We start from the raw sequence: 26,481 nt of genomic DNA, 5'->3' as shown, positions 1-26,481 counted from the left end.
CACTGCACACATGCAAGTGCAACAAAACTGATAGCCTCTAAACTTCCATGCCCTGTTATATACTAGGGACTTAGAGGTAGTTTTAATCCTCCTTGCCCTATTATCTACTAGGGACTTATATGGTAGGTCACGCCAATTTTAGGTGTACCCTAACACAAAGTGCACCCTAATGCATGAGTGTGTTTTCACTTGTGTTTTAACATAGCACTGGTCTTGGGCTGACTAGCAGAGCCCAGGACACAGTCAGAGTCAGCTATCACCAGCTCCAGTCAGCAAAAAATGGGGGTGCACAGGGAACACTGGATGACTTTGCAACAATCAGGAAACACCACAATGGTGAAAGAAGCTTTCTTCAAGGCATACCTAACAACTTTGGAAAACCTGGAACCTGATCCCAGTGAAAAAAGATGTTAATAAATAAGGGAAGAACATTGATGGACCCCGTCTCTAATGGTAAAGACCTCCGTGCAAGAAATTGTGCTATTAATTTAATTAACTTACTAAACATATTCTGGTTGGGTCAAATCATATTTTTAGAAAATTCTGTGCTACCCTGGGTGGCTGTGGCACAAGCAGGAGTCTAATCCTAGAGAAGTGTGTGTTAAATTCAAATAATACCAACTGTGAGAAATGAGGTTGTTGGTTGACTGGGGTTGGAGCCCTGGTCCAGCAACATTGAGCAAATTAGAGAATTTTTAATTAAATTATTTGACACTGAAAATGACAAAAACACAATCAGTGGAACTGAAGTTATGCCTTTCTTAAAGGTTTCAGAAAAATCTAGTGCCTATAAGATCATAGCACCAACCACAGTCATTTGGTTAGGCAACTACAGGTCAAAGTAAAACAATATAGTTGATCGTGATGGTATGTGATTGGGAAATTTTGAGGAAAATGTTCTGAGACTGTAAAGTTCAGCAGGGCAAGGCTGCAGGAGGTGTCAGAGGAGGGAGTGTGGTCATCGGGGAGACTTGGGTCTAAGCTGCAGGGAAGATTTTAACTTTCGGGCTCAGTCTGAAAGTTGATCATTTCCAGCGGGACGATGCAGAGGGCTGCAGACATAAACATTCCACAAGGTTGGCTAGCCCTTCAGCAAAGGACTGCTGAAATGGATTTGCTAATGCATAAAAGAAAGTAGTCTTAGAAGTCACAAAGTCAATCCGACTGGCGATGCACCTCGGGCAGATAGGCAAGCAGGTTGGCCCCAGTCTCCTCCTGGTTCTAAGTTTTTTGTCAAAAATTTTCAAATTCCTCAGTTTTGGTATTTGACCATATGGGTACCTTTATTATCAAAACCAAGGGTCCAGGAATGAAGGGGCACCGTTTGGGGGTTCCGGACTCACTCAGACAGGGTCCTTGTGTGGGTTCAAGATGGTGAAAGAACAGAAGGCAAGCATACTAGCCTTTGGAGTCACTCTGGTAGCCCTGGGTTCCAGCAGTGGAAAAGGGATCTAGAAGCAGTGCATGCCTCTGAGGGTTCAAGACAGGCACCATACAGCAAAACGGTCCTTCCAGGTGCAGCAAGGTAGTTATTTTAGTACACAGCAGGCCACAGCAGCAGGCAGTCATCTGAGAGTCATTTCACATGTCCAGAAAGTGAACAGGAGAGTGGGTCTGAGGATTCTATTTTTATACCTGATTTTCTTAGAAGTACTTGAAGTGTCCTGCTTTCCCTCCCCTGGCATCCTGCATGAACAATGCAGGGGCAACAATTCCTTTGTGTGAAGGCAGGGCATAACCTATTCAGTTGCAAGTGTTACATTTTCATAGCTCCACCCCCTCCTGCAATGTATTGGTCATCCAGGCACACCTAATCCCACTAGTGCGGGTTGTCTGGAAGGAATAAACACAGTCTAACTGCCCACTACACCCTGTCATGTGACCCTGGAGCTCCCATAATGTTCTGATACAGCTCTGTCCTGGTGTCTCTGTATGCCCCTACTACATAGTTTCTGATGTTTTTGTTTCTTTTGCATGCAAAGAATGGTGGTTATGGGGATGTACCTCTAAACTGCAGCCCAGCCAGATACCGTGGTGGTCCTGGTAGCCATATATTTTTGACATATATCTGAATGGTGTAAACACATAGTGCAGCCCACATATGGCATTTAACCTCCATGAATAGCTGAGTCTACTATACAATTTACTAAGGTCTGACAGGTAAATTAAATAAACCAAATAGGATTATCTAATGCAAAGGTGCTACATTACTGTTTAGCTGTAGTATAGTTCATAGTGTCGGACATCCAGCAAAACCAGGCAAGAAAAAATAGGGGAACCTCAGCAACAATAATGTACCTTCTTACACCAAGGCAATCTAACACAAAAGGGACGTGTTTATGCCAAAGAATCTATTTGGGGTTGGAGCCACAGAGATTAAAAAAGCAAGTGTTCATCACGTGTGCCTGCTACCAGTTCCAGAGGGTGAGAAAAATACACCCCACAATATCATAATCCATCTCCCTACCATCATCTATAAAGACACATATTTTTGCATATGCGATTATTGTGGAAGAAGCCCATCTCAGTGGCGTAAAATCCTTTCATTGCCTTTTACATGTGACATATGACCTATCCTCTCCCTAATATTAGCGACCCTTTTAGCTCTCCAGACCATTATTTCATATATGAGGAAAAGATTAGGCCTGGGCAAAATTTCAATTACGCCTGAGTAAATGGAATCATTTCAGTAATTATGCATTTTTCTTGTGATGCAAAAGCACTGAAATTATGCAATGACTTCAAGTAATTAGGAGTAATTTGGGGGGAAATCCAACTATATAGGAGCACACGAACAACGATCTAGGAGAGAGTGAGCAGCTGCTGGCCAATGCTGTTCGTGTCCTGTAGCATTTAGTTCTATTTTGGAGCACAAAACGCATCCTTGGGTCGTTTTTGGACACAAGGATGCATTTTGCAATAAATGCTGGATTATGCTTCTCACATAATTAGCATAATTATGAGTAATTTTGCTGTAATAATGAGTAATTACGGCAGCTATACCCACCCTAGAAAAAATGCACCATGAATATACACTGCAATAATGAATATGTGAATGTAAATTATTTATAAAGCTTGACCCCTGATCTTCCATCCACACAAAGTACTATACAATCCATTATTTTAAAGTGGCTGCAAGTGAACCTATCTTCACTCAAGAAATAAAACACCATACATACATATTTAAATACGATAATAAATGCCTTCCATGGATTGAGAGTTTGCAGAGCAAGCTATTATATGAAGAGATTTTACTGCCCAACGAACAAGTTAGAAGAGAACTATCCTTGGGTTGATAAGCCTGCAAACTATCCAGTCCAGGCTCATTAAATCGCTGTTGAGCTGGAAATGTCAAATGGATTCTAGTTGAGTACTTACATCGTAAAAAGAGTGACCCTGGTCAGGTAATTATGAATGAACTTATTATCAGGCACCTATCTTTGTTTTCTCACCTGAATTCCCCTCTGTAACATTCTCTGCAGATAGCTGCTTCAACAGAACTCCTGATTTGGCCTGTAGTGTATTGTTTTATTATATCATACTTGACTAAACGTGTAATATTTCGTTCTTTCGGTGCATTTGTATATTTTTCTTCAAGTATTAGCAGGGATGAGGCCGTCACGTTTTAAAAGGGCAGGTAAGAATAATAATGTTACTTCTGAAAATGAATGCTTGTTGCAACAGTGCAAAGGTGGGAGGAAGGGTTGAACTTCAAAGTTGTTTTAAAAATAAAATTAGCCGATTTACATTTCTTTAGGCACATCCTAAAAATGGCCACAAAAAAAGACACATTCACAAATCTCAGTCCTCTTACAGTCAGAATAGGGGAAATTGCGTTTTCCTTCCAGTCCGAGGAAAAAAACTGATTCAGCCGTTTACTCTTAACTAGAAGAAAAATACTAACCATTGAAATATTCAACTGAATCTGCTTTCGACTGAAACGAACCAGCAGCCTTTACTCTGACTTGTGTTATGAAAGAAAAAAAGGAGATCTGGAAAGGATTTAAATTCCAGATATTAAAATATATTGGTATTGAGTAGCATAGTATCCTCTGATCATCGACACTTGTCTCTCATAACTCTTCCTATTATCTGAAAGGTTTTTGTCCTCGGGGGTAAAAAGGTTCCGAATATGAGGCGAGGGGCTTTGCTTTTGATGTGGACCTAAATTGATGCTTCGGGAAAGAATGCTTTGTGGAAACAGCTCTATGAAGTACTTGTCTGCACTGAACTTCAGTAAATATTGCATTTGGGACAGCTGGATTGGCTGCTGAGTTTCGCACTTGCACATGGTCATTAGATGTGTTGCAATGCACTCACCACAGCACGACATCAACAAATTTGAAGACATGAATATTAGTTCAAATGTAGCCAGATGTTTGTAGAAAACATATCGAATTTTGTTAGAAGAATGGTTTTAGGGAGTGTTTGGTAGGCACCTAACACCAGCAACAAGGCCACCAACACGATACTTTGTCCTAATTGGGGTCTCTATAACTTAGTCTGTTGCTTAACCCTTGGTAGCCCACACCAAGCAATAAGGCTCAACTTAGGAGACAGGCATGTTAAAACACCTGCCCCATTTATCAGATAGCTTGTGCTTGAAGGGTGGCATCCTATTAGATACATGAATTGCAACACCCCTAGTCGTGGTAGTTTGGGATGAACAAGTGACCTGGGTATACCCCGGAATGACATTAAGATTTCTATTTTGCCAGGGGATATGGGTTTCTTGTTGACAGATAATATCAGTGCCCAGTGATCGTAGTGCCTCCCCCACCCTACCTCTCTTGCCTCCATCATTCAACCCACCTATATTTACAGAGCAAATAGTCATCCTACCCATCTATATAATTTTTTTTCTTCCTCTTTTTTCCCCCTAGTTTGCAGTTAGACCCTTTATTCGGATTGGCTCTCAATATCCTTTTTACGTTCCACCAGTATTCCGCTTCTCTGAGATTTTTTTTGCCCCCTTACTCCCCCTACAACCCCTCCCTTGCTCCCCCCACTCAAGCCCCTCTGTCCTCCCCCACCCAAGCCCCCTTCCCCCCTCCCTGCCCTGTGAAGCAACAGACCAGCAGTGACATTAGTAATACTTAAATGTGACTTTGTACAACCCCCATGTGTCTGAAAAAAAAAAGTAGAAAAAACATCTCCTTCAACTTCTGTACCTCTCCATCCTCAAAAACCAAATTCACATACAAAGAGGACAAGCAGCTTTATCTTAATTTGAACCTTTGTCCGAGCCCTAGTTGCTTCGAGTTGCCACTCTGGGCGTACAAACCATGCCCCATGAGTCAGACTCAAGTTCAAGGTCTAAGTTACAGGATTTTCAGAATCATTTTCCTCCTGTGTTTAAAAACTCCTTTGCTTTAATCTCTGACGTGAAAAATCTGGTCAGACTGTTCCATATAACTTTCAGATGGGCCGGGCTTAGAAGAAAGGCTGGTGCACCTTTCTCCTTGAAAAGATTAATTATCTGGCGCAGACACCAGCGACGTTCCAGCGTGATGTGACAAAAATCTGGTCTAGGAAAAAATGAGAACCCATCAGCGGGGCGCTGTGCTTCTGGTCGTGCTTTTTCAAACACAGTTTGTCTCAGCAGGTAGTTCCCGAAATAAACCAGGAAATCCCGTGGTTTGGCGTCTGGGAGGACTGGCTGTCGAAGGGTCAATGGAACTCGATGGGCCCTTTGTATTTCTTGAGGCCAGTTCCAGCCCTCCAATTCTGGGAAGGAGTTCTGCAGTAGCTGAACCATATAAATTTGCACGTCTGACCCCTCTTTTCCCTCCGGGATACCTAAAAAGCGCAGATTGTTTCGCCTCTGGCCATTTTCGCTCTCTTCCAATTTCCATTGAATGTCCACTAATTGCGCCTGATGAGCTTCCACTTGTCCCCTGGAACCTGATATGTCCATCTCGAGTGAAGCTGTTCTTGATTCAAGCTCAGTCATCCAATCGCTGATAGTATTGCAAGTTTTTGCAACTTTCCTCACTGCCCTTTGAAGCTTACGGGTGGCGTTCTGTGAGCATTTGCTCTCCATACGAGCTTCTTCCTGATGAGCTACCACACACTGCAGAATGGATTCCAGTGTTGGGGGTATTGCGGCTGATATATCTTCCCTTGGGGATTTATTACTGCCCCCGACCAATTGATCTCCAAGAGAGTAATCCCATCTCAGATCTCTTTGCCTCTGACCGGTCGTTCTAGTTACTTTGGAATGCGTGTTCCGGGTTGTGGCGCAATTATCCTTCCCACCAGTAACACTCCCAGCCATGCTATCAGCCTCACTTGTGTCAGAATTAGACTCTGTCTCAGTCCCTTCTTCTGACCATGTAGCGTCAGAGAGTGAAAAGTAGTAATTTGCCTCCGAAACAATTTCCCTCTCGCTGTGAGCCTGTGGGGTTCTATGTAGCTTGGAGAGTCCCCCGGGTTTTAGCCTCCCCCTTTGGGCTTCAGTAGGAAGGTTGTGCACTATTCCCCCAATCGGATCATGGGCCCCCTTACTAAGGCTTACTCCCCCCATGTTCTTTCCCTTCTTAGCAGCAGTCTCTTTTTTTGATTGGTCCAAGGGTTTACTTGTTTCTCCTTGAGAGGGCTCAATGTGTCCAAATTGCACTGTGTCTTGCCTTTCCCCTCCGCTAGCAAAGCTTTCATGGCAACTGGCTTTATACCGGGTCAAGGGACAGTAGACCATGTCCAACGGGTAATATTTTTATTCGACCTTGCGAAATCTTCAGGAGAACAGATGTCTCTGATCCTTTTAGACGCTCAGAAAGCTTTTGATCAGGTTGAGTGGGCATATCTGTGGAAAAACTTAAGAACTAATGGCTTAGGCCCACGTATACTAACGGCCCTTCGAGCAATGTATATAGTATCCCACGCCAAAATACAACTGATGGGTAGGGATCGGCAAGGGTGAGAATAGCTCATGGTACAAGACAGGGCTGCCCCTGTTCCCCAATTCTTTTTGCCCTTTCTATAGCTCCCTGAATAATTTCAATGTTAAATGATCAGGTAATCAAATCGGTAGTGGTCAGGGGATACAGCACTAAAGTGTTAGCTTATGCTATCGATATAGCAGTTGTTACCGCTGACCCAATCGGAGCAATAGTAAGGATTGAAGCCCGGGCCACAGAATTCGGCTTACAATCGGGATACGGTTTAAACACCGACAAAACGAAGATTGTCTGCTCTAAAAATACTCTCTGTCAGGATCCACGGAGGACGGAGGCAGCTACATACCTCAGGATAAATATAGCTGCTGATGTGGGGTCTATACGGGATATTAATTCAGCCCCTCTCATAAAGAAGATTAGTGGAGGTCTAAAAATAATGGTTTACTTACATTTATCTATAATAGGAAGAGGCAACGTTCTCAAAATGATAATGTTCCCTAAAATCTTTTATTTACTTCGATGCATCCCACTAGAACCCCCCCCATATTTTTTAAGGAAAACTAGATGGGATTTTTGCACAATTTATATGGAGCTATAGGAAGATCAGGAGGTCTATGAACTTTATGACTCTGCCACAAGACCGAGGTGGGTTGGCCATCCTCAAGCTTTTATTTTATTATTGGGCTATAACGTTGCAGCACATTACCCATTTGTTCAAATCCAAAATTGGGGCGGATTTTACCTTAAAAGGTCAGGATAGGGAAACCCCTCCGTCTATATATGAGCTTGCAATAGGATATGCAGCACCAGGGATAATATTTAGGCAGTTGGAAGGGCGCTACTACAAGAAAACCCTAAGAGCAGCATGGAATGTTTGGCAAAAGGTCAGTAAGATCTTAAAAATCCCAAAGATTCAGAGATACTTATTCCTGTTGCGATCATCAGTCTTCCCTGGCCCATTATATGATGAAACAGGTCGAAGGTGGGAACAAGCCGGAATCAATAACTTAGGGGATATTATAAATCTGAATGGGGTAATACCATTCAGAGAACTTCAGGAACGGTATGGGATAGACTCCAGATCAGTCTTTAAATATATATAAATGAGGGAGATAATTAAACCTGCTGTATCGCAGCTTACTGATCTGGCTTGAATCCCTCTGGTAGAATGTCTATTGGGCAGGCAGTCTCGTATTAAAGATCTATATTCTATACTGATGAGTGTGAATCCAGACGATATAGCTAAATCTGAAAGTGTCTGGGCAGACAAAATGGAGAATCAGGATGTTGATTTGTGTAGATCCCTAAAATTGTCTAAAATGATTTTTCTATCTGCCAATCTCAAAGCACGACATTTTAAAATGGCATTTAGATTATATTTTACTCCAGCAAAACTGTATGGGTGGGGGAAAAGGGAAAACCACCATTGTCCAAGGTGTGGACAGGGACCTGCGGATATGGTTCATATGTTTTCTGTATGTGATAAACTGGATATGTTGAAACAAGGGATTGAAAAATTCCTGCATCAGAGCATTGGGCGGACGGTTCCTTTAACGTCAACTTTGATGCTACTTGGCTGTGATGAGACTTTACAGCTGGAGTTATCACAAGTATATTTTTGTTTAATGATAACCGCAGTAGCCCGCATATTGATAGCTGCAGAATGGAAGGATGCAGACCCTCCCACATATCAGGAGTGGTACGCTAGAAGCTGGCACTATATAAATGCAAAGGCCGGAAAGGGAGAAAAAGGTGTGGGCAGGTATGGGGCCCCCTCATGGAGTAATCGTGGATGGAGTAATAACAATGTGTTCTGATTGCTTGGCTCTGCCTCTCTTCCTGGTGATTGCTTGTCTAATGTTCTCTCCGCTTCACTTGCCTTGTTTATTTATTCGCTGCTTATTCCTTTTCATTTCTCCACCTCTTGTCTCTTTGTTTCTTTTTTGTTTTTTTTCTTTCTTGTGTTGTTGTTGGGTCTTTTTTTTTCTCTCTTTTTCCATTTGGCATTGTAATGTAATATAATGTTCTGACTTTTTTAGTTCATTAAATTTTGCTACTCTGAGAATAAAAAATACAAAAAATACAAAAAATAAAATAAAAAGAAGGTCTGTTTGGAAAGGATAAGATGTGAGGTGTTTAACACAAGGGTAGATGACTGAGACACAGTTGTGTCTAGTTGAAAAGAAATGTTCTCCTGAATTTGAGACTATTCTTAAGAGGACAGAATTCTGTTGGGAGTAAGTCATGCTATTGCTAGTCATGTGGATATAGATGATTTTGATTATTTTATTTTATGCTATACTGTTGAACTTAGCACAACGTTGTTAACTGTTATAGTTCAATGTGTTAAGTAGGGATGGTGTGTGACCCCAGAGGAAACGTTTCTGAACAAGCACTCTAATGGTTTTATTTGACTCCTGGGGCTCTTTTTGAGAAGCCCTCATTGTACCAGGTGCAGAAAATGTGTTTTGATTTTCTCTACCACTGAAAAACAATGCACAAATCTTATATGAGCTGTAATTTTGCCCCTACATTTCAGACAACAGGATTATTACTGTTGCATCTGCCAGACGTTATAGTTTTAGGAGTAAAATGGCAGGTACATCTAAAAACACAACGTTAGGTCAATCCACTTTTAAAAAGCAATATTTGGAAGAGTTCTAATTGGGAAAGCCATAAAGGTCTAAAAACCAAGTTGGACAGTTCTTGAGATCTGCATTGCAAGTTCTAAATGGGCATCTATATGTGAACAATTGTTTCAGGCCAAGAAGATAATTTTGCTTCTACTTACAGGATTCCTTACTTTGCCCTGCTTAGCTACAGAACCTTTCAGTTTTTCACCTCTTCACTGCTACTAGGTAGGTGAAGATAGTCAGGAGGTGGTTGGCTGAGCAGTTGTAGACAATCAGCCTGTCATTAGAGTTTGCTTTTTACAAGTATATATTTTGCAGAAAAGAATGTGAAACACATTATAAAAGCAAAATTAGTGCCTGCTATTGACCATCAGAATTTTTGCATCAAATTCTATGGAAAGAAAGGGTAATTTTGGGTCAATGTATCCTTTCAAGAGTGTTAAGGTAATGTAGGATTAGTATACAAAATATCTAGAGAGCCACTGTCCAGATGCATATAATTTCTAATGTTTCAACATCCTATTGGCTACTTCAGCTTTGATATAAATAATAATATCTACAAATATGTTTTCATTCTTACATTGACTCAAACAGCTGCATGTATTGTTCATCGCCACGCCCCCCTTCAACTTCATGGTCCAGTTTCAAAATAATTTCATTTTCAAACTGTAGAAATAAACATAAACAGTTACATTGTTAAAAAAACCCACATAGGATGATAGTGTACATTATGTAGTTCAGGTGATCTGAGATATAAGACAAAAATGTAATCAAATGAGATACTGGATTAAGCAATCGATTGGAAATACTGAATATGGAAAGATTCAAATGAAGCACCACACACATTTACCAGAAAACTAGAAATTAGTCATAGTTAGAAAACAAAGTTAACTGATGAATTACATTTTCAAAGTAAGAAATAGTTTATTTGCTACATAAAGTATATTGTTCAGATTTAAAATAAAATAAATGAGAAAAAGATATGTGAATTGTAGATAGGAATGAATGAATGGCATGCAACAATTGGTACCAAGACCATAAATCAAACACAGTGTTGATGGAGAGTGTATCTTTAACTTTATACAATGAATAGTTGAAATGTTGGATTCTTCTGCTTGACATATCAACCACAATGATTGCAGTAATTCTGTAATCTGAAGGTTTTCCAATCACAGTATCGCCTATGTTTTCCAAACAATGTGAAAGGCAAAAAAAGATAAAATTGGGCTACCAACGTGTGAGCAGACATTTAAAAAAAAAAGAATTTCGTTTGCTGAAATTTGATAAACATTAAGGGCCCGATTTCGATCTCGGTTGGAGGGGCTCCTGACGGCATCCGTCAGGAGCAACTCTGTCTCATACGCGTGATTTCCGGACGACTCCTATCGCTTGATGAGCGAGCAAGTACGACCGACTCGTACGCGTCTGCGATGCCATCAGGACGACTCAGACTACATCGACGCGCACCACGCAATTGGTCTGTTTCCCGAGCGACCAAGTACGATGCGCGAGTCGAGCAGCCCGATCAACTCGGACCCTCCGACTCTAATAAGATCCGGGAATCAGACTTAGAGGTCCGTCGCGGGCCCCCTTTCAGCTGGGGTCCTACGACTCGAATACTGAGGGGGTCCCAAGGCACCGAGGCATTCCCGCAACTGGGGGCGCCCTTGTCTGAGGCATGCATTTTTTGTCTCTTGGAGCCTATGTACACAACGTACACCAGGCTCCCATATACTTCAATGGAGCTTCGAGCAACTCAAGTCTGTCAGTGGTGCAGCGCATGGTACTCTGTCGCTCAGAGCCCAGGATCACGGATCAGTCGGAAAGATCTACGGGTGCGAGTCGGCCGTAGGGCTTTCACAGCAAGATCGGAATCGGGCCCAAAGCTTGTGCTCTCATTATCAATGCCACTTTGGCATTTTAGTTTATAAAGAGTTCAGTACAGGTGTATATTTTGGGATGGAGGCATGTCGTTGGATTGGCAGAAGTGACAGAGGAACTTATTTATATTACAAGTATCTCCATGTAATTGCATGTGTTGCTTACAAGTTTCAAAGTTACAGACAACGATCTGAGGCTATTAGTTACTCATTCATTACTAAGAGTTTATTGCAAAAGAACTGTATCCCTCTGTTAATTTGAAAATATTTGCAAGTCCAAACAAATGTGCTTCTGAAGCGCACGGAACATTCATTTTCTGGAAAGGTTCTGGGAAAATGATAAATTGCTAAAGTAATGTGGAATTGCTATGATAAGAAATTCAGTTCACAAGAATAAATGTAAATTTGAAATTCACCAAAAAAAGAAAACATTTAGGAGAAAAATTAAATATTGTTCCAAAGGAAATATATTTCATGTGACATATTGTTTATGTTAAAACTCTAATTTAAAATGCTGCAAATTTTAAAACTTATGTTATGATATTTTCCTGATAGTACTGAAAACACCTTTGTTGTTCTAATGCAAGAGTCAAATATCAGGTAACTTCAAAACCAGAAGAGAACAAACATTCACAATTAAAATATTTGATATGAGATTTATTAGATTCCACTGTTGTTGATGACAAGCAAAACATTGGAAAATGTAATTTCCTTTCCTGTGACCAAGGTTTTAAAGAAAGTGGAGACAGAAATAGAATTATTCAGGATTATAAAGCAGTTAAACATTGGTGGTAGTAAATAATAATGTGTGACACAAAGTGTATAAAGATATACAATATTCATTAGATGGATCAACTGTTGCCTCTAAAGTTATACTAAAGGAATAGGTTTCTATCTTTATAAATTGCATTATAATAGTTTTTTGCACACTTCATGTACAAGAATTATGAAGGCTACACCAAGACAGTTTAGACCTGATTAAGACATTTGGCAGTGTGGAAGCAGGTGACACACCACCACCATGTCCCCATCACCAAGAGTCATGGCAGCTCGCCTGCCAGATAACAAGTAATTTTGTGGCCTGGCAGTCGGGCAGGCAGGCGGTGTGGTGGTCCCGCAGTGGTGCTGTTTAAAAGCTCATTGTGAGCCTTAAACAGCACCACCGTGGGACCGCCAGAGCACGTTCCTGCAAGGGAAGGAATGCACCATGCTGTGCATTCCTTCCAGTGCAGGAACTGGGGGTGCAAAACTACAGAAGGGGCACAATATGAGCCTTCCTGCATGCACCCCCATGCACAGAGGGCTTTCCTCACCACCAGTAGTTACATGGAGGAAGAACCTTCATGACACCGCTGGCGGTGATGAAAGTCGTAAGAATCTTCCCTGTGCCTCAGGGCACCACCAAGCATAATGTGGCCCTCAGACCACTTCAGGACTGCAAGGTAACATGGTTCCCTGGGGGTTGCAGCAGTGCAATGGAGGTCTGACCGCCAAAGTCTTAATAGGGCGGTCACACCACCAGTGCAGCTCTGGCTGGACTGACACCGCCGCACCCTCTTGAGTCTGGCGGCTCATAATCAGGCCCTTAGAAGTCTGGCCTATGATTCACACCATTAGTGGTAACTCTTAATGTTACTTGCCTTTCAACAGGTACTTTCTCTTAATCACTACTGAGATGTCTATTGTCTTTCTTTTGAAAGGACTTCTCTTTGAGATCACACCATAATAATACAGGAGCTGATACTTTTTTGCTAGAGCACAAGTATTTTCTAGTATATCTGGCTATTATGCACAAAAAAGAATCACAAATTGATGCACTATGTGCTTCTCTTTATGTAAGCAAATAAAGGTAGGAAAAAATTATAACTTGGTCATTGAAAGCCAAATACTTACATCATTAGGGCCTTATTACAAATTGGGCGCTGAACCTGTGGTGGCGGCCTTAGACCACCACACTGCAGGCCCGCTTGCACTATTATGAGTGTGGTGGTAGGACCGCTACAGGACCGATGCGACCGCCAGGGATCAAGGATCCTGAGGCAGTCACACAGTGGTCAGGAGCACTTATTTGCTGGTGGTACCACTGCAGCACTACCAATCACATTAGGAGTTGCCTGTCCATCACTCTTTTCATGGCGGTGAGCCCGCCATGAACACGGTGTCAGAGAGGCAACAAAGGGCCTTGGACTGGGAGTGCACATGTAGTGCCCACCAAAGTCGTAATAAGGCCCTTAGTCTGTGCAGCACCATTTTTGTAATGTCTAAACCATCTTACTTGTAATGGCTTGGAGTTGGATTTGACCTACACTACCTTTGCTTATTTGGAACTGGAGAATTACTTCAAGGACAATGTTGTCCCTATATAAAAAGCACACCAGTAACAGTCCTTATTGCCAAATTCATATGAAGATATATCTATGGCTAAATATGTAGCTTCTCGTTTGGTGAAAAACTAGAAGAAGTAAAGATTAGAGCAGCAACAATCTGTAGATAGATACATGGCAAACCCTTGTAAATGTTTTTCAAGGAAAACAGCAAAAATACAGCATATGGAAAATTCCAAAACAAAATGACCCAGAAATATTACTTGCAAATATTTTTATGTTATGTATTAATTATATTTTATATATTTACCTTACATTTAAAACAAAATAAAATAAATGTTACAGCACTAATACATTAATTTTTTTAATAACAATTTTAATACATGGAAATTTATTAAATAAAATTACAAATATTTTTTTAAAAATGTTAATTAAAAAATAAATTTCCATCTAAAGAAATAAGTACTTTTAATGTTCATTAATAATCATTAAAAGTTATTTACAGAATGAATGAATTATTTTGTAATGAAAAGGTATTGTTACATTATTTTCTAAATTCAAAATAGGCTTTTAGAATGTTTTAGAATTAAATAATGAATATGTATTAATTTAGAATATTGTATTTATACTTTTAACTATTTTAAATATTCTAATTTAATATACCAATATTTCCTACATTTTTTTTTTAATTTTAAGTGCCTACCTTCATTATTTTCTATGGCAGTACCACTGGTAGGCCTGGTGTGGAGCTGCATTTAATAATGTTTTTTTGTTGTCTTGTAGTAATTTAGGGCATTATTATGAGTTTGGTTGTGCGGGAGCAGAACTGCCCTGTTTCAGCAGCGCCAAACCCATGGTTGTAACGCCCACCAAATTAGGAGATTTATCCTATCTGGTGGGTGGTTCTTTGGCATTCTCACGGCTGTGCCTATAAAATAGGCACCGCAATCGGAACATCAAAAACAGTGCCTGCACAGCATGGACTGCTGCAGTCTATGTCATGCAGGCACTGGGGTGCTTGAACTGAGGGTGTGCCCAGACGTGGGTCCCTTGCTCTCCATGCCACTGGAATCAAGCTATCCTGGCTGAAGAGGGGTGAAACCCCGAAACCAGTCCTGGGATGCTTGTTTCCATTCCAGGGAGGACCTGGCTTGGCAGTTCGGGCTGGACTGTTCCCATGAGGCACAGGGTCAAGACTGATTTGCATATGGCTGGGTTCAAACTGGAACGGCATGATGAGCAAAAAAACGATGGATTTAGGCCCAGATCTCTGTACTGGGGTGAATGTATGACATTGTTCTGCATTCTGTCCATAACTGTTGTTTTTGCATTTGTCCCCCAGAGGAGGAATCAGCACAAGTTGTGTTACATCAGCGCAACAGGTACTGAGAGACGCCATGAGGACGTGGAGCGGAAAAACCGTAACGTATTACTCTGCACAAAATTTAAACTGTTGTAAACTATTGTACTCAGCAGGTAACAAGCTCCTTGGCCGCCCGATGAAGTCCATTTATTAGGACTAAAGGTATGAAAGGAGGCTGCACAACCTGCAGCTTTAAGGTTTAAGGTGAACAAAAATGTGTAATATAAAAAGGTTCAATGGCATCGACTCTAGTTCATAAACGGCATGCGCATAAAACTGTAGTGATCATAAAAAGTCTGATGAGAAGGGGCGATGTACACTAGCAGACGCAGTAAGGATTAAGCCGCTCTAACATTCTGACTTGTCAAATTACACGATCAGACCCTAAACGTACGGCACATACAGGCTGAATCTCCGGCTTTCACAACATAGCTCGCGCACCAGTGCTAATTAATAAACCCTAATGCATGAAATACCAGCACTATACCTAACCCTTGTAGACATGTATAAGTCTGTAAATGTAAGGAGTTTACTTCTCTGAATGCCACAATACTCCTTTACAAACATCGGTCTAGAAACAGAACCACACACGGACCGATTATATAGCCGCTCTCCCTGATGAATTATCGCGGCTACTGGCATACTGCACATATGGCTACGAACCTCGCGTAAGGTCCCCACTAACACAAAGAAATGTACAGACCTAACATACTAACCACAACCAATTCCAAATTTGTTAAACTACAATAACATCTAACATGACACAAGAGTGTACTGGAGAAAACACAAGATATAGAACCTACATACTTGAACAGGTTTTGGAAGTCAATACTTTGTTTGGAGAGAAAAAATTGCCATTTTCTAGTTACTTTATTCTTCTTCTATTGAATCCTTCCGAGAAAAGACAGCACACATTTTGGAGAATGCGCACATGACATTCCCACCCATTGTCTTTTTGTTTCCTCCTTCATTTTTACAGGTACTATTTGACCACGCGAGAATCGGGTTAACATATCCAGATTCATGGAGACCTTAACAAAATACGGTCTCCATCACCCTTTCTTCTTTATAGGTCCTGAAGAAAGTCCACCTGACCCACATGGGCAACCACAAGGGCTGAAACATGTCGACCTTTTTAATGAACACTCTTAGTGCGTTAGACATCTAACCAGTCTTCCCACGCACAACACAGGTTTTAAAACATCTCGAACCCAGACGGATTAAATGAGCAAATCTGGATATATGAGTTTTTAACATCACCTTTGAGACTCACTTCACTAGGACACTCACACTTTTCTTTGATCACTACTGCAATAACCAGTGGTTCGCCTCCGGATGGAGGAAGCATACAAAACGAACCCAATGATGATGCTGTCACGTTTTTAAGAGCAGGGCAGAGAATCAAGATATACCGCTTTTCAGACTTCTGTACGTGAATGAGGGTTTTTTATCGGTATACTACATGAAATTTGCAAACCCTGATTACTCAGGTCAAGTGATCCATTCCCTTTTGATATCCGACTTACAAGTAAGGAAGCTGAATGGATCACAGTTCCTTCCTTCTCCCCCCTTTTGATTTCATATGGGTTGTCAAACTGCCACAGGACTGGTTGGTGCGCTGCTCTGGGGGTGATAATGCACTGTAGGGTGCTCTACCCTGGGAGACAGGATGGCCGCATGCGGTGCATTGTGGTAGCATAGGAAGTACATTGGTGTCACCAGGGCACTGCATAAACAGGTAGAAGTGCAACAAAGCACATGTGGCTACCTGGAGGGGGCTGGATCTTTTCACATACTCGGCTGTAACACTTCCTGTGAACTTTGATGTTGTATTGTGAAGACGCGCGGTGCCTCTGGGGCAGATGTTCTCAAATGAGAAGAGGGGCGGGCCAAGCTGGCCTCGGGAGGGAAGGTCAGATCAGGTTGCAACCCATTCTGACTGTCAAGACCCAACCCCTTCTTCTTCCAAAAATGTTTAAGTTTTGCAAGTCAGGCCCTTCATTCTGAGAGTGCCACATCTTTTTGTGCAATTCAGTGGTCTCACTTTAGGACCGGTTAAGATACATCTGCCCCTAAAAAACATTGCTTTAGAAAAGTGGCAGCTATGAGTAATGATGGTTGTACCATTTGTGCTACGGGGCATTAACAGCTGGTAATTACTCTTTCATTCGTTTCATCCCCTCCCCCCGATTCTCATTAGTGGGAGATTTACAACAGCAACCCTTAACCCTAGAGGGAAGTACATTATGATTATTATATGTTTTAATCATAGTACTGCTGCGTCGAAGTTGTATAGATTAAGCTTCTGTTTTTTATAATTTTGTGAAGTGTCACCATCCATGTCGCAGCAGAGCACTCAATTATGAATCTTTTACTTGCTTCGAGGGACACCGCATTATCACATCAGTTTATTGAAATGCAGCCTAATGAAAGCTTAATACAAAAATACATTGTTAAGCATACTAATGTATTCTTGCTTACACATGAGTTTAATGAAACACCACTCGATTAGCAGGTGGCTTGACCAGTGATTCTAAACAAATAGTCATTAATGGATTCACACATGAGCAGAGAGTTTTTTCAAATTGTAACACAAGTAACATCATATGGCCTCTCGATTTCGGGGCCATGTGGCTTCGGGAAAGCCCTCTCCATTGGAATCTCTTCATTCCCCAAGGGATGAGGAGGTTAAAGAGGAGCGACAGCAACTATTTGCTTTCCTACCCCTTCCTTGGAGGAATTTTATACACTAGCTAATGGTGTGTCCTCAGGTTCTCCACTTGACCCTTTGCCCCACAAGATATGGAAGGCTCTCCAGACAGAATTGCTACCCCCGTTACATACCATATGCTGCCAGTCATTGGCTACAGCTTCGGTCCCTGACAGCTGGAAGTTGGCTATAGTGACACCTTTGTTAAAAAAGCCTTCTTTGGACCCCTTATGTCCAGCTAGCTATAGGCCCATCTCGCTGCTACCATTTCCTATAAAAATCCTGGAGAGGCTGGTCACAAGAACTCTATCTAACTTCCTGGAATCCAACTCATGTCTGGATGCAGTCCAATTTGGATTTAGACCAGCGCATGGGACAGAGACCGCCTTGATCACCGTGTTGGATGATCTGCGAACGCGTGTCGACATAGGTAAGGCAGCATTTTTAGTGTTGCTGGACATGTCGGCCGCGTTCGACACGGTGGATCATGCGGTCCTTTTGGACCGCCTTCAGAGAGCGGGTGTTACTGGCTTGGCGCTGGGCTGGATAAAATCCTATCTTGATAATAGGCAACAAGCGGTTGCATTACCACCTTTTTGTTCAGCTACACGTCAGGTGAAGCAGGGTGTGCCACAGGGATCCGCGATCAGCCCGATCCTTTTTAATCTGTACCTTCGACCCCTAATCAGTTTGATAAAATCTTTCGGCATTTCAGTTATAAACTACGCCGATGATACGCTACTGATTTTTTCTTTTGAGGGTAAGGGGGCAGTCTCGAGGGACACTTTTCATCAGTGTATGTCGGAAACTGCAGAATGGCTTCGGTTTAATTCGCTCCAATTTAATGGGGCAAAAACCGAGGTGCTTCACTGCTCCTTGGACCGGCCCTCTCGCCCGTTGCCTGGGGATTTCTGGCCGCCTTCTATTTTAGGCACTGTGACAGCTGCTGAGTCGGCCCGCAATTTGGGGGTCATGTTTGAACCTAGTCTGCAGCTTGACATCTCTGTAAATAAGACCACAGCAACTTGTATGGGCCTACTTCGAGCCCTACGTAAGATCCTGCCATTGCTCCCTTGGGGAGCTCGAGCAGAGGTGGTGCGTAGTACGATACTCAGTAGATTAGACTACTGCAACGCACTGCTTCTAGGGGCTCCTAAGTTTTTGGTAGCTAGGCTGCAGAGGGTTCAAAACATGGCAGCCAAACTGGCCCTAGCCCGACCACGCTCCGCATCATCCTCAGCAGCATTATTTGACCTTCATTGGCTGCCTGTTCAACAGCGTATTCTTTTCAAGGCCGCATGCATTGTTTTTAGAGCATTGCATGGAATGGGACCTCTGCCACTCCAAAATCTTTTTTCCTGGTATCAGGCTGCTAGACCCCTAAGATCCTCTCCGGCGTTCCTAATAAATGTTCCTAAATTTGTCAGAGTGAGGATGGGTGGCCGCGCTTTTGGCTTTGCAGCGGCTAAGTGGTGGAATACCCTTCCGCTGTCGCTAAGGAGCAAGCAAGATCTTAATTCCTTTAAAAAAGAGTTGAAGACCTTTCTCTTTCCTAGAGCAATGTAGTGTACTAGATCTGATGAACTATTGAAGGTCAAGCGCCAGGATAGCCTTGGGGTGGCAGTTGCGCTCAATAAGAATATAATACATACATATATTGTGTTAACTGTCCATGTAACAAGTTCTATATTGGGCAAACGACTCAGACTGCAAAAAAACGGATCTTGCAGCATAAGTCCAGGATCAAATGTAGGACACAGGGAGCTCAACATTTTCTTTCTTACAACCATACAGAAAATGATTTGCACTGGTCGGTTTTGTTGGTAGTGCAAGATGCGAATAAAGACACTCTTCAAATGAAACTGAATAGATCAGAAGCAAGGCTCATAGAAAAGTATCATACAGCAACACAAGGCCTCAATGATAGAGATGAAATGTGGTCGCTGATACAGGAATCTTAAAAAATCTCTTTGCTTAAAAAATCTCTTTTCTGTTTTACCAAGTTTCTATCTACTTATAATCTGGCCTTTTGTAGCCCTTGCTCTAGCTTTATTGTCATCTGCATTTTAAAACATATGTAACCTCGGATGTGTTGGTTTTCTGTACTATGAGTCTGAATATACGTTAAGCAGAAGGAAACAGTCTTTTGTGACCGCAATATGAATCTATCTGGAGAGTCTTGTGTAGTATTCACTCAGCAATATTGTACGGAGTGGCAGTACAATTTTCACAACGTGGTTTTGTAATTCTGTTTTATCCTTATTCTTTTTTCTTACATTATTCATAACTCCTCTTTTTCTATCATGGCTTGTGCCGACGCGATCGATAATAAGGAATATCTGGTGTAAGGAAATGATTGTCTTGTTTCTGTTTCCACTGGTGGACACGTAAAATCACGTATGAGTCCGTTTTTTAGTTTTGGTATTTAGTACTTCCGCATTCTCCGGCTACGTGATTCCGCGTTGGAACCGTGTTGGAGAGGTGGATCAATTTAGCGGTGAGCTCCGAATAATTTAAGGTACGATTTTAAATTGAATTCTCGTGCCTTGGAATAAAATAATTATAGGTCGGGTTCCCGCAATGTCCCGCATACTGATAGACTGTCGCTTCTTTCTTCCCTTTCGGTAGAATTTACACGAAGAGCATATGGCTTAGCGGGGTGAGGATTTAAAGGTCCCCCGCGCTTAGATTTGGCCCCGGAGGATTTGGTCCAATTGGTAAGATCGAGGCCTCTTTAACATTTTTACATTAATGTATTAATCTGAGAGACGTGTAGTGGTAACGATATAGTGACTTAATTAAATTTCCCTGTTTTTTCTGTGTTATTCAGAAATTATAGTCTCGCCAGGGAGACATTACCGCTAAGGATTTTGATGGGGCAACACGGATTGCTGTTGAATTGGTAACGTTATAGTGCGTTTTAGTCGGTGTTTTCTACTTATTAGTTTATATTTCACGCATCTTGACTCCATCAGTATTATGCCTCTATTTTTCAATGAGATTTCACTACACGGGTGATGGAACTTTGTAGGTGGTTTGGTCACTTTCCTTATAATTTCCAGCCTTATACTTGGTTTTTTCACGATACTGCCACCCCTAGAGAGGTTCTGTTTATCATTGAGATTTTGTATATATTGTATGTACATATATATATAGTTGTACATATTGTAAATGTTTTTTATATTATAGATGTTGCCACAGGAGGTATATATCCTTATATACCCTAGTCCTGATGAGGCCCGCAAGCAAGTTGGGCTGAAACGCGTCAACTGTTTTGAATATAAAGAGCCCCTGAGGAATTGAAATCACTGGTTGAAGTGAGATATATAGTACATCAAATTGTATAAAGGGGTGTAAGTGTCATTACCTCCCAGTACTATTGAATGGGGCTACTTGGAATAATGGAATGTTCATGAAAAAAAGTGCGAACATCCATAATTTGCTATAGGGTAATAAGGAATGGATTAAAATGTTCCTTGTTGTTTGTTTTTTCCTATTTTGATTGATTTATGTTTATTTATTTATGTGTGTAATTGAATATTCAACACTTTATTTATATATTGAAAAAAGGGATTTATCAAATGAAACTGTGTCCAGACAATGATATAACTAAGATATGATTAATTTCAAAAAGTAAATAACTCACCATGAAGGAATAATTTATGGTATCCTTCACATTTTGAGAGAAAAAATATTCGATTGGTTCCATCACATCACTATGTTTTTGTTATAATTGTTCTACCCAGATGTGTTTGGAATAGTGGGTGCCCCCTGAATATACATTGACAGTACAAGGCAGCAAATTCGACATTCCAGCGCTTTGAGTCTCCGCCTTATGGCATATTTTTCCACAGAAATTGTACAAAGTCCATAGGGTAAAACTAGAAACGGAAATAATAATTTGTAACTATTTATAAACATCTTGATTATGAGTTAGTATCCACATTTTAGAAATAAGTTACCTATATACCCGTCCATCTACCTGTTTGGCTGTCTGAATGTCTGTCTGTTAGTCAGTCATGCCCTACTCGCCTTGCACACCGTGGGCAGACAGTTCACACTCCAGCAGCTCTGCCATGAGTACATAACGTAATTTTTTTTAAACTATACATAGAAGTGGGTTTTGCTCTTTGAGGAGGGGGGCAGTTAAAAAATAACCCCCAAGCTCCTATTTGCAGCTGCCACCTTGCATGGACCTAAGCTTTGGCAACATGTTGTCTTGAGGAACTCGAGGGTGTGGAGGACAATTCCACAAAAAATAATTTTACACACTAATTAATGCTAGAGAGTCGTAAATGAAATGCCTTTTCTGTGTTTAGTATTATGTAGTTCTGGATACGTACATATTAGCATGGTAAGAAGGGACAGCAAAACAGTGCAGGCGTCGCATGATGGGATAGCAAACATATACTACAAGGCGACATGTAGATGAACATAGAAGAGAGATGTACAGGGCTGTGCTGCTGCGTGACAGGGACCTAGCAAGGCGATGAACAGAACAGAGAGATATATGCAGGGCCTTGCTTCTGTTTGATAGGGACATAGCAATGCGATGAACATTGAAGAGAGACATACAAGGTTGAGCTGGTATTTGACAGGGACATAGCAAGGCAATGAACATAGAAGGGAGATGTACAGGGGTGTGATACCGCTTGACAGGGAAATAGCAAGGCAATTAACAATTGCTTTATTAACCTTCCTGCTTTCTCAAATTTGCCTGAAAATGCATCATTTGTCCACTCTTTTTTTCAAAATTTTCTTTGGGGTAAACCCCCCCGAACCCTCCATAGGCTGTTCGGGCTCGCTCGCTCACTGCAGTGCAGTACAATATTTATTTTCGCCCAACCACTTTAAAATCTCACCAAGAAGACTTCTCCCAATCTCCCTGTATGCTTCTAAACATGAAGTGAAATCATTGCATTTTAGCACCCTTCTATAATGAAAGTGACATCGCTGGTTTCCCCCAAAACCATAGTTAAAAGAAGACAATGCAAGGCAGCAGACTTAATTTCCTGGAATCCATGTCCACATGAAGACATCTCCAGAATTCTCAGTATACATCTAAACAAGAAGTGACATCACTCCATTTTCCACCGTTTATCTGTAAAGGAAGATCTGCATGTTGCTGTAAGAACGTCATGGAACCCACAAGTCTGGCATAAACATCATGCGTCTTGTGTGGATATGGGTTCCCTTGGTGAACGGTCAACCCACGTCTCAATAAGGTTGTCATCTTGGGTGTTATTTGTGAGACACCATTTTTAGGTCGAGCATTCGAGACCTTTTGTATGTACTTTAGTATATACTTTATATACTTACATGTGTATGTACTTTGTGGGCTCTGGAGATCAGCCCTAGGACTTGTCTGCTTCAGCTTAGGGACTTTTTTTCTGTTCAACTGCCTCTATTTAACTGTCTTAATAGAAAATGACCAGCAGAGGTCTGTAAACTACCAGAATTGCTTTCTGCTTAGGGACTTTCTTTTTAATAAAAAATTCTGGCAACTGCCTCTATTTAACTTTCTTGATCGAAAACGACCAGTAGAGGCCAGCAAAATACCAGAATCACTTTAGCACTCTCTAGATTCCAGTCCATAGAAATTGTCTTCCATGAGCACCGGTAGACAATAATATTTTGTTCAAATCTTGTATTTTCAGTGATATCACAACCGATGGCACTGATTTTATATTAAAAATAGAGCTTTGGACTATACCATTTTTTGCTGAAAGGCAATATTTCTCTCTATGTGTTCCCATACCTGGCGTGTCATGCAGTTTGGTGCTTATTTTCCCTCCATGTTAAAGAACAGTAGATGTTTCAGCACCCAGGCTAAAGTGCTGCATAGCTAAATACATATAAGGTCCCAAATGCTAGACCGATTGCATTGCAAATGCTTGTTACCAATGTGGTTGCAGCCTAAACCCCAGAGGTGGTACCTTCAGGTATGAAAAGTCCCTCCTTGCAGAAACATTTATTGATACAGCTATGTCACATTCATCATGTTACATTTACAGATTAGATTGAGGCTATTTCATGATGTCCTGGTCGTTAAAGAAAACTGCTGGGAATTACACTTGTCAGCTCTATAGTCAGCCATGCTCTGTCTAAAAGACACTGTTAAGAAGATTTATTGAACTTATGAATATAAAGTATTCCAGTAAATAAAACCTATTCATATTAAATGTTTCAGCTTCCCTTACACGTTAAAATTTTATAAAACTATTTTTAAATAGTCATCTCTCTGCTTTCCTAGTAAATTATAACTTGATTGACCCTCCACGATGATACCTTTGCCCTCTTACCAGCACTGTATCTGATGAGATAAAGGTTCAGAGTGAGGTGAAGATATTATTGACAAAGAAGATCTGGTTTCGATGGATCTTTGAACAGATTTCAACACAATGGCTCATAATGTTCTTATGTTGTGTCTCTACTCATTTAGGATTTGTGACCAAGCGTTGGTCTGGATCTCTTCCTGTGTGGCAGACAGAACACAAGTGGTTCAATTATGCAATTACAATAAGCTTCCAGACCCGAAGATCGAGACATGACCTTGTGTTAATCAATGGGGTTGCGCCACTTTAATATTTGGTGTGCCCTTCGACACAACTGATTCGGTGCTTTGGCCTAACTTGTTGCGCATGTAGATGACACACCGATTTGTATATGTCTGAATGATGCATTTGTCACCTGCCAATGGAATTTTCAGAACAGTCCTTTAGCAGTGTGTAACGTTCTCTTCTAGTCTTTCTTTTCTCTCTTTACTTATTCCTCCTCTCTGTATTCTAGAATACTTCTTGTCTTTGTATTCCTGCCTGCCTTTCTATCGAGCAACAGCTGCTCTCCTGCGGGTGCCCCTTTAAGGACTTTTAAGAATAATGAAGGTTATCGAGCAACGAGAGTCGGAAGCAATTTATTCCCCATTACATCTTTTGGTACCAGAAGTGGGGTAGAGGAATCGTCTCGCCTTCGCACCGCCTTATTCCAACGAATTTCGTTCGTGACAAGCAACTACTTCATGGGGAAGATCGACTAATGAAACTTTGTTGCTACTACGGACCCGCAGGACATGCTCTTTCAGGTCGGATTGTTTAATTTTATTCCGCGCTGGCTTGTACCTATACTCCACTTGAAACTGTTGCGCGAGACAGGATTGAAACGTATACTAATCCTTACGCGCTACATTTAAAATGCGTGTCTTTGCAACCGACTGCACTTCAACGGGAGCTCTGCTTCATTCTCTGACGCGCTGTGTATATGCGTCTCCTAGCAACAAAGTGTTTCCTGTATTCCGGCCAGCGCGAGCGCTAATTGTTCAACGTGAGCTCTGCTTAATTCTGTGATGCGCTGTGTATACGCGCCTCCTAGCAACTAAGTGTTTCCGGTATTCCGGCCAGCGTGAGCGCTAATTGGTCCACGCGCCTTGGAACTTTCTGTCATTCCTTGTGCGCGTTTACTGTCAAAACATTCTGGAAACCTGTATATCATGTATAACAAAGGCTACATAGCAACAGAAGTGTTTCACGAGTTGTTTGTCTCCTTCAGAATTTTTCGATAAAGAACATTCCTTTTACCTGAAACATTTGTTTCCAGCAATCTACCCTTCCAAATAAGAAGGCTGTTTGTTCTACACTGAAAGGCTGATTGTCCTACACCATTCTTCAAGAAGAATTTTAATAAATTAAAAAAAAAATCACTAAGCTCATTGTTCCACTTTGTTAACTCTTAGAGGAATAGTAAAATTAAAAGGCAACATTTCAAGAACCTTATTTTATGGTTCTCTAATCAAAAACTCACCACTTTTACTGGATTTTGCAATTATTTAATCCTTCATCAGATCCATGTCTTCTTCGGATAGTGCCTTACATCCTCCACCATTTCTACAAAGACCTGGCAAACCAGAAATCGAATGGAAACAATGGATCCATATTTTTGAAAATTATTTGGTTGCCATTGACGGAAAAGAATACTCTCCAGAAAGGAAACATGCCCTTCTTTATAATCATTTGGGTGTTGCTGCACAAAAGATTTTTGACAATTTACCTCCCTTTCCTAGACCCTCCGGTGATGGCACCTGGAACATCTACATTGAAGCAATAGGAAAACTTAAGAAACAATTTTCAGATGAACCAAATGTTCTCTTGGAGAGACACAGCTTCTTTAAAAGAAAACAAGCCAGTGATGAATCAGTCGAAGAATATGTGGCTGCCCTTCGAGTCCTTGCCTCTACTTGTGAATTTGACAACTATACCGACATCTCTATTAGAGACCAATTCGTTTTTAACTGTTTTTAAAATAAAATGCAAGAACGTCTTTTAACTTGTCGCTCGTAATCCATCATTATCAGAAGTCATTGATATAGGGAAAAGTATTGAGCGTTCTATAGTCTCTTCACAAGCGATGTCAGGCCAAGAGGGTCATTCTCCTATTTCCTATGTTTCTGACAATACAGAATTTTCTACTGTCTCTGCCATCAAAGTTAACAAAGAATATAAAAGGTCCTTTTGCTTTCGCTGTGGTAACAAAAACCATATTGCAAATTTTCCCTCTTGTCCTGCCTTGGGAAAAAAAATGGGCAAATGCAAAAAAACTGGTCACTTCCAAGAATTTTGTAAATCTCGACGTTCATTTACAGTTGTTAAAATCCACAATGTTGAATTACAAAATACTTC

At 41.2% G+C, this 26,481-nt stretch overlaps 1 protein-coding gene across 1 annotated transcript in view; it reads right to left on the bottom strand.

Moving 5' to 3' along the window:
• DOCK2 (dedicator of cytokinesis 2) overlaps window positions 1–26,481 on the bottom strand; it is a 1,824,799-nt gene that overhangs the window by 286,971 nt on the left and 1,511,347 nt on the right. The window contains exon 34 of the mRNA XM_085617853.1: window positions 10,113–10,198. Within this exon, the coding sequence (XP_085473979.1) occupies window positions 10,113–10,198 (86 nt within the window). The remainder of the gene's footprint in view (window positions 1–10,112; window positions 10,199–26,481) is intronic.

This window comes from Triturus cristatus, chromosome 7 (assembly GCF_964204655.1).
Source record: "Triturus cristatus chromosome 7, aTriCri1.1, whole genome shotgun sequence".
In the NCBI taxonomy this organism is placed as follows: domain Eukaryota; kingdom Metazoa; phylum Chordata; class Amphibia; order Caudata; family Salamandridae; genus Triturus; species Triturus cristatus.
This window is presented reverse-complemented; position numbering and strand designations above follow the sequence as displayed.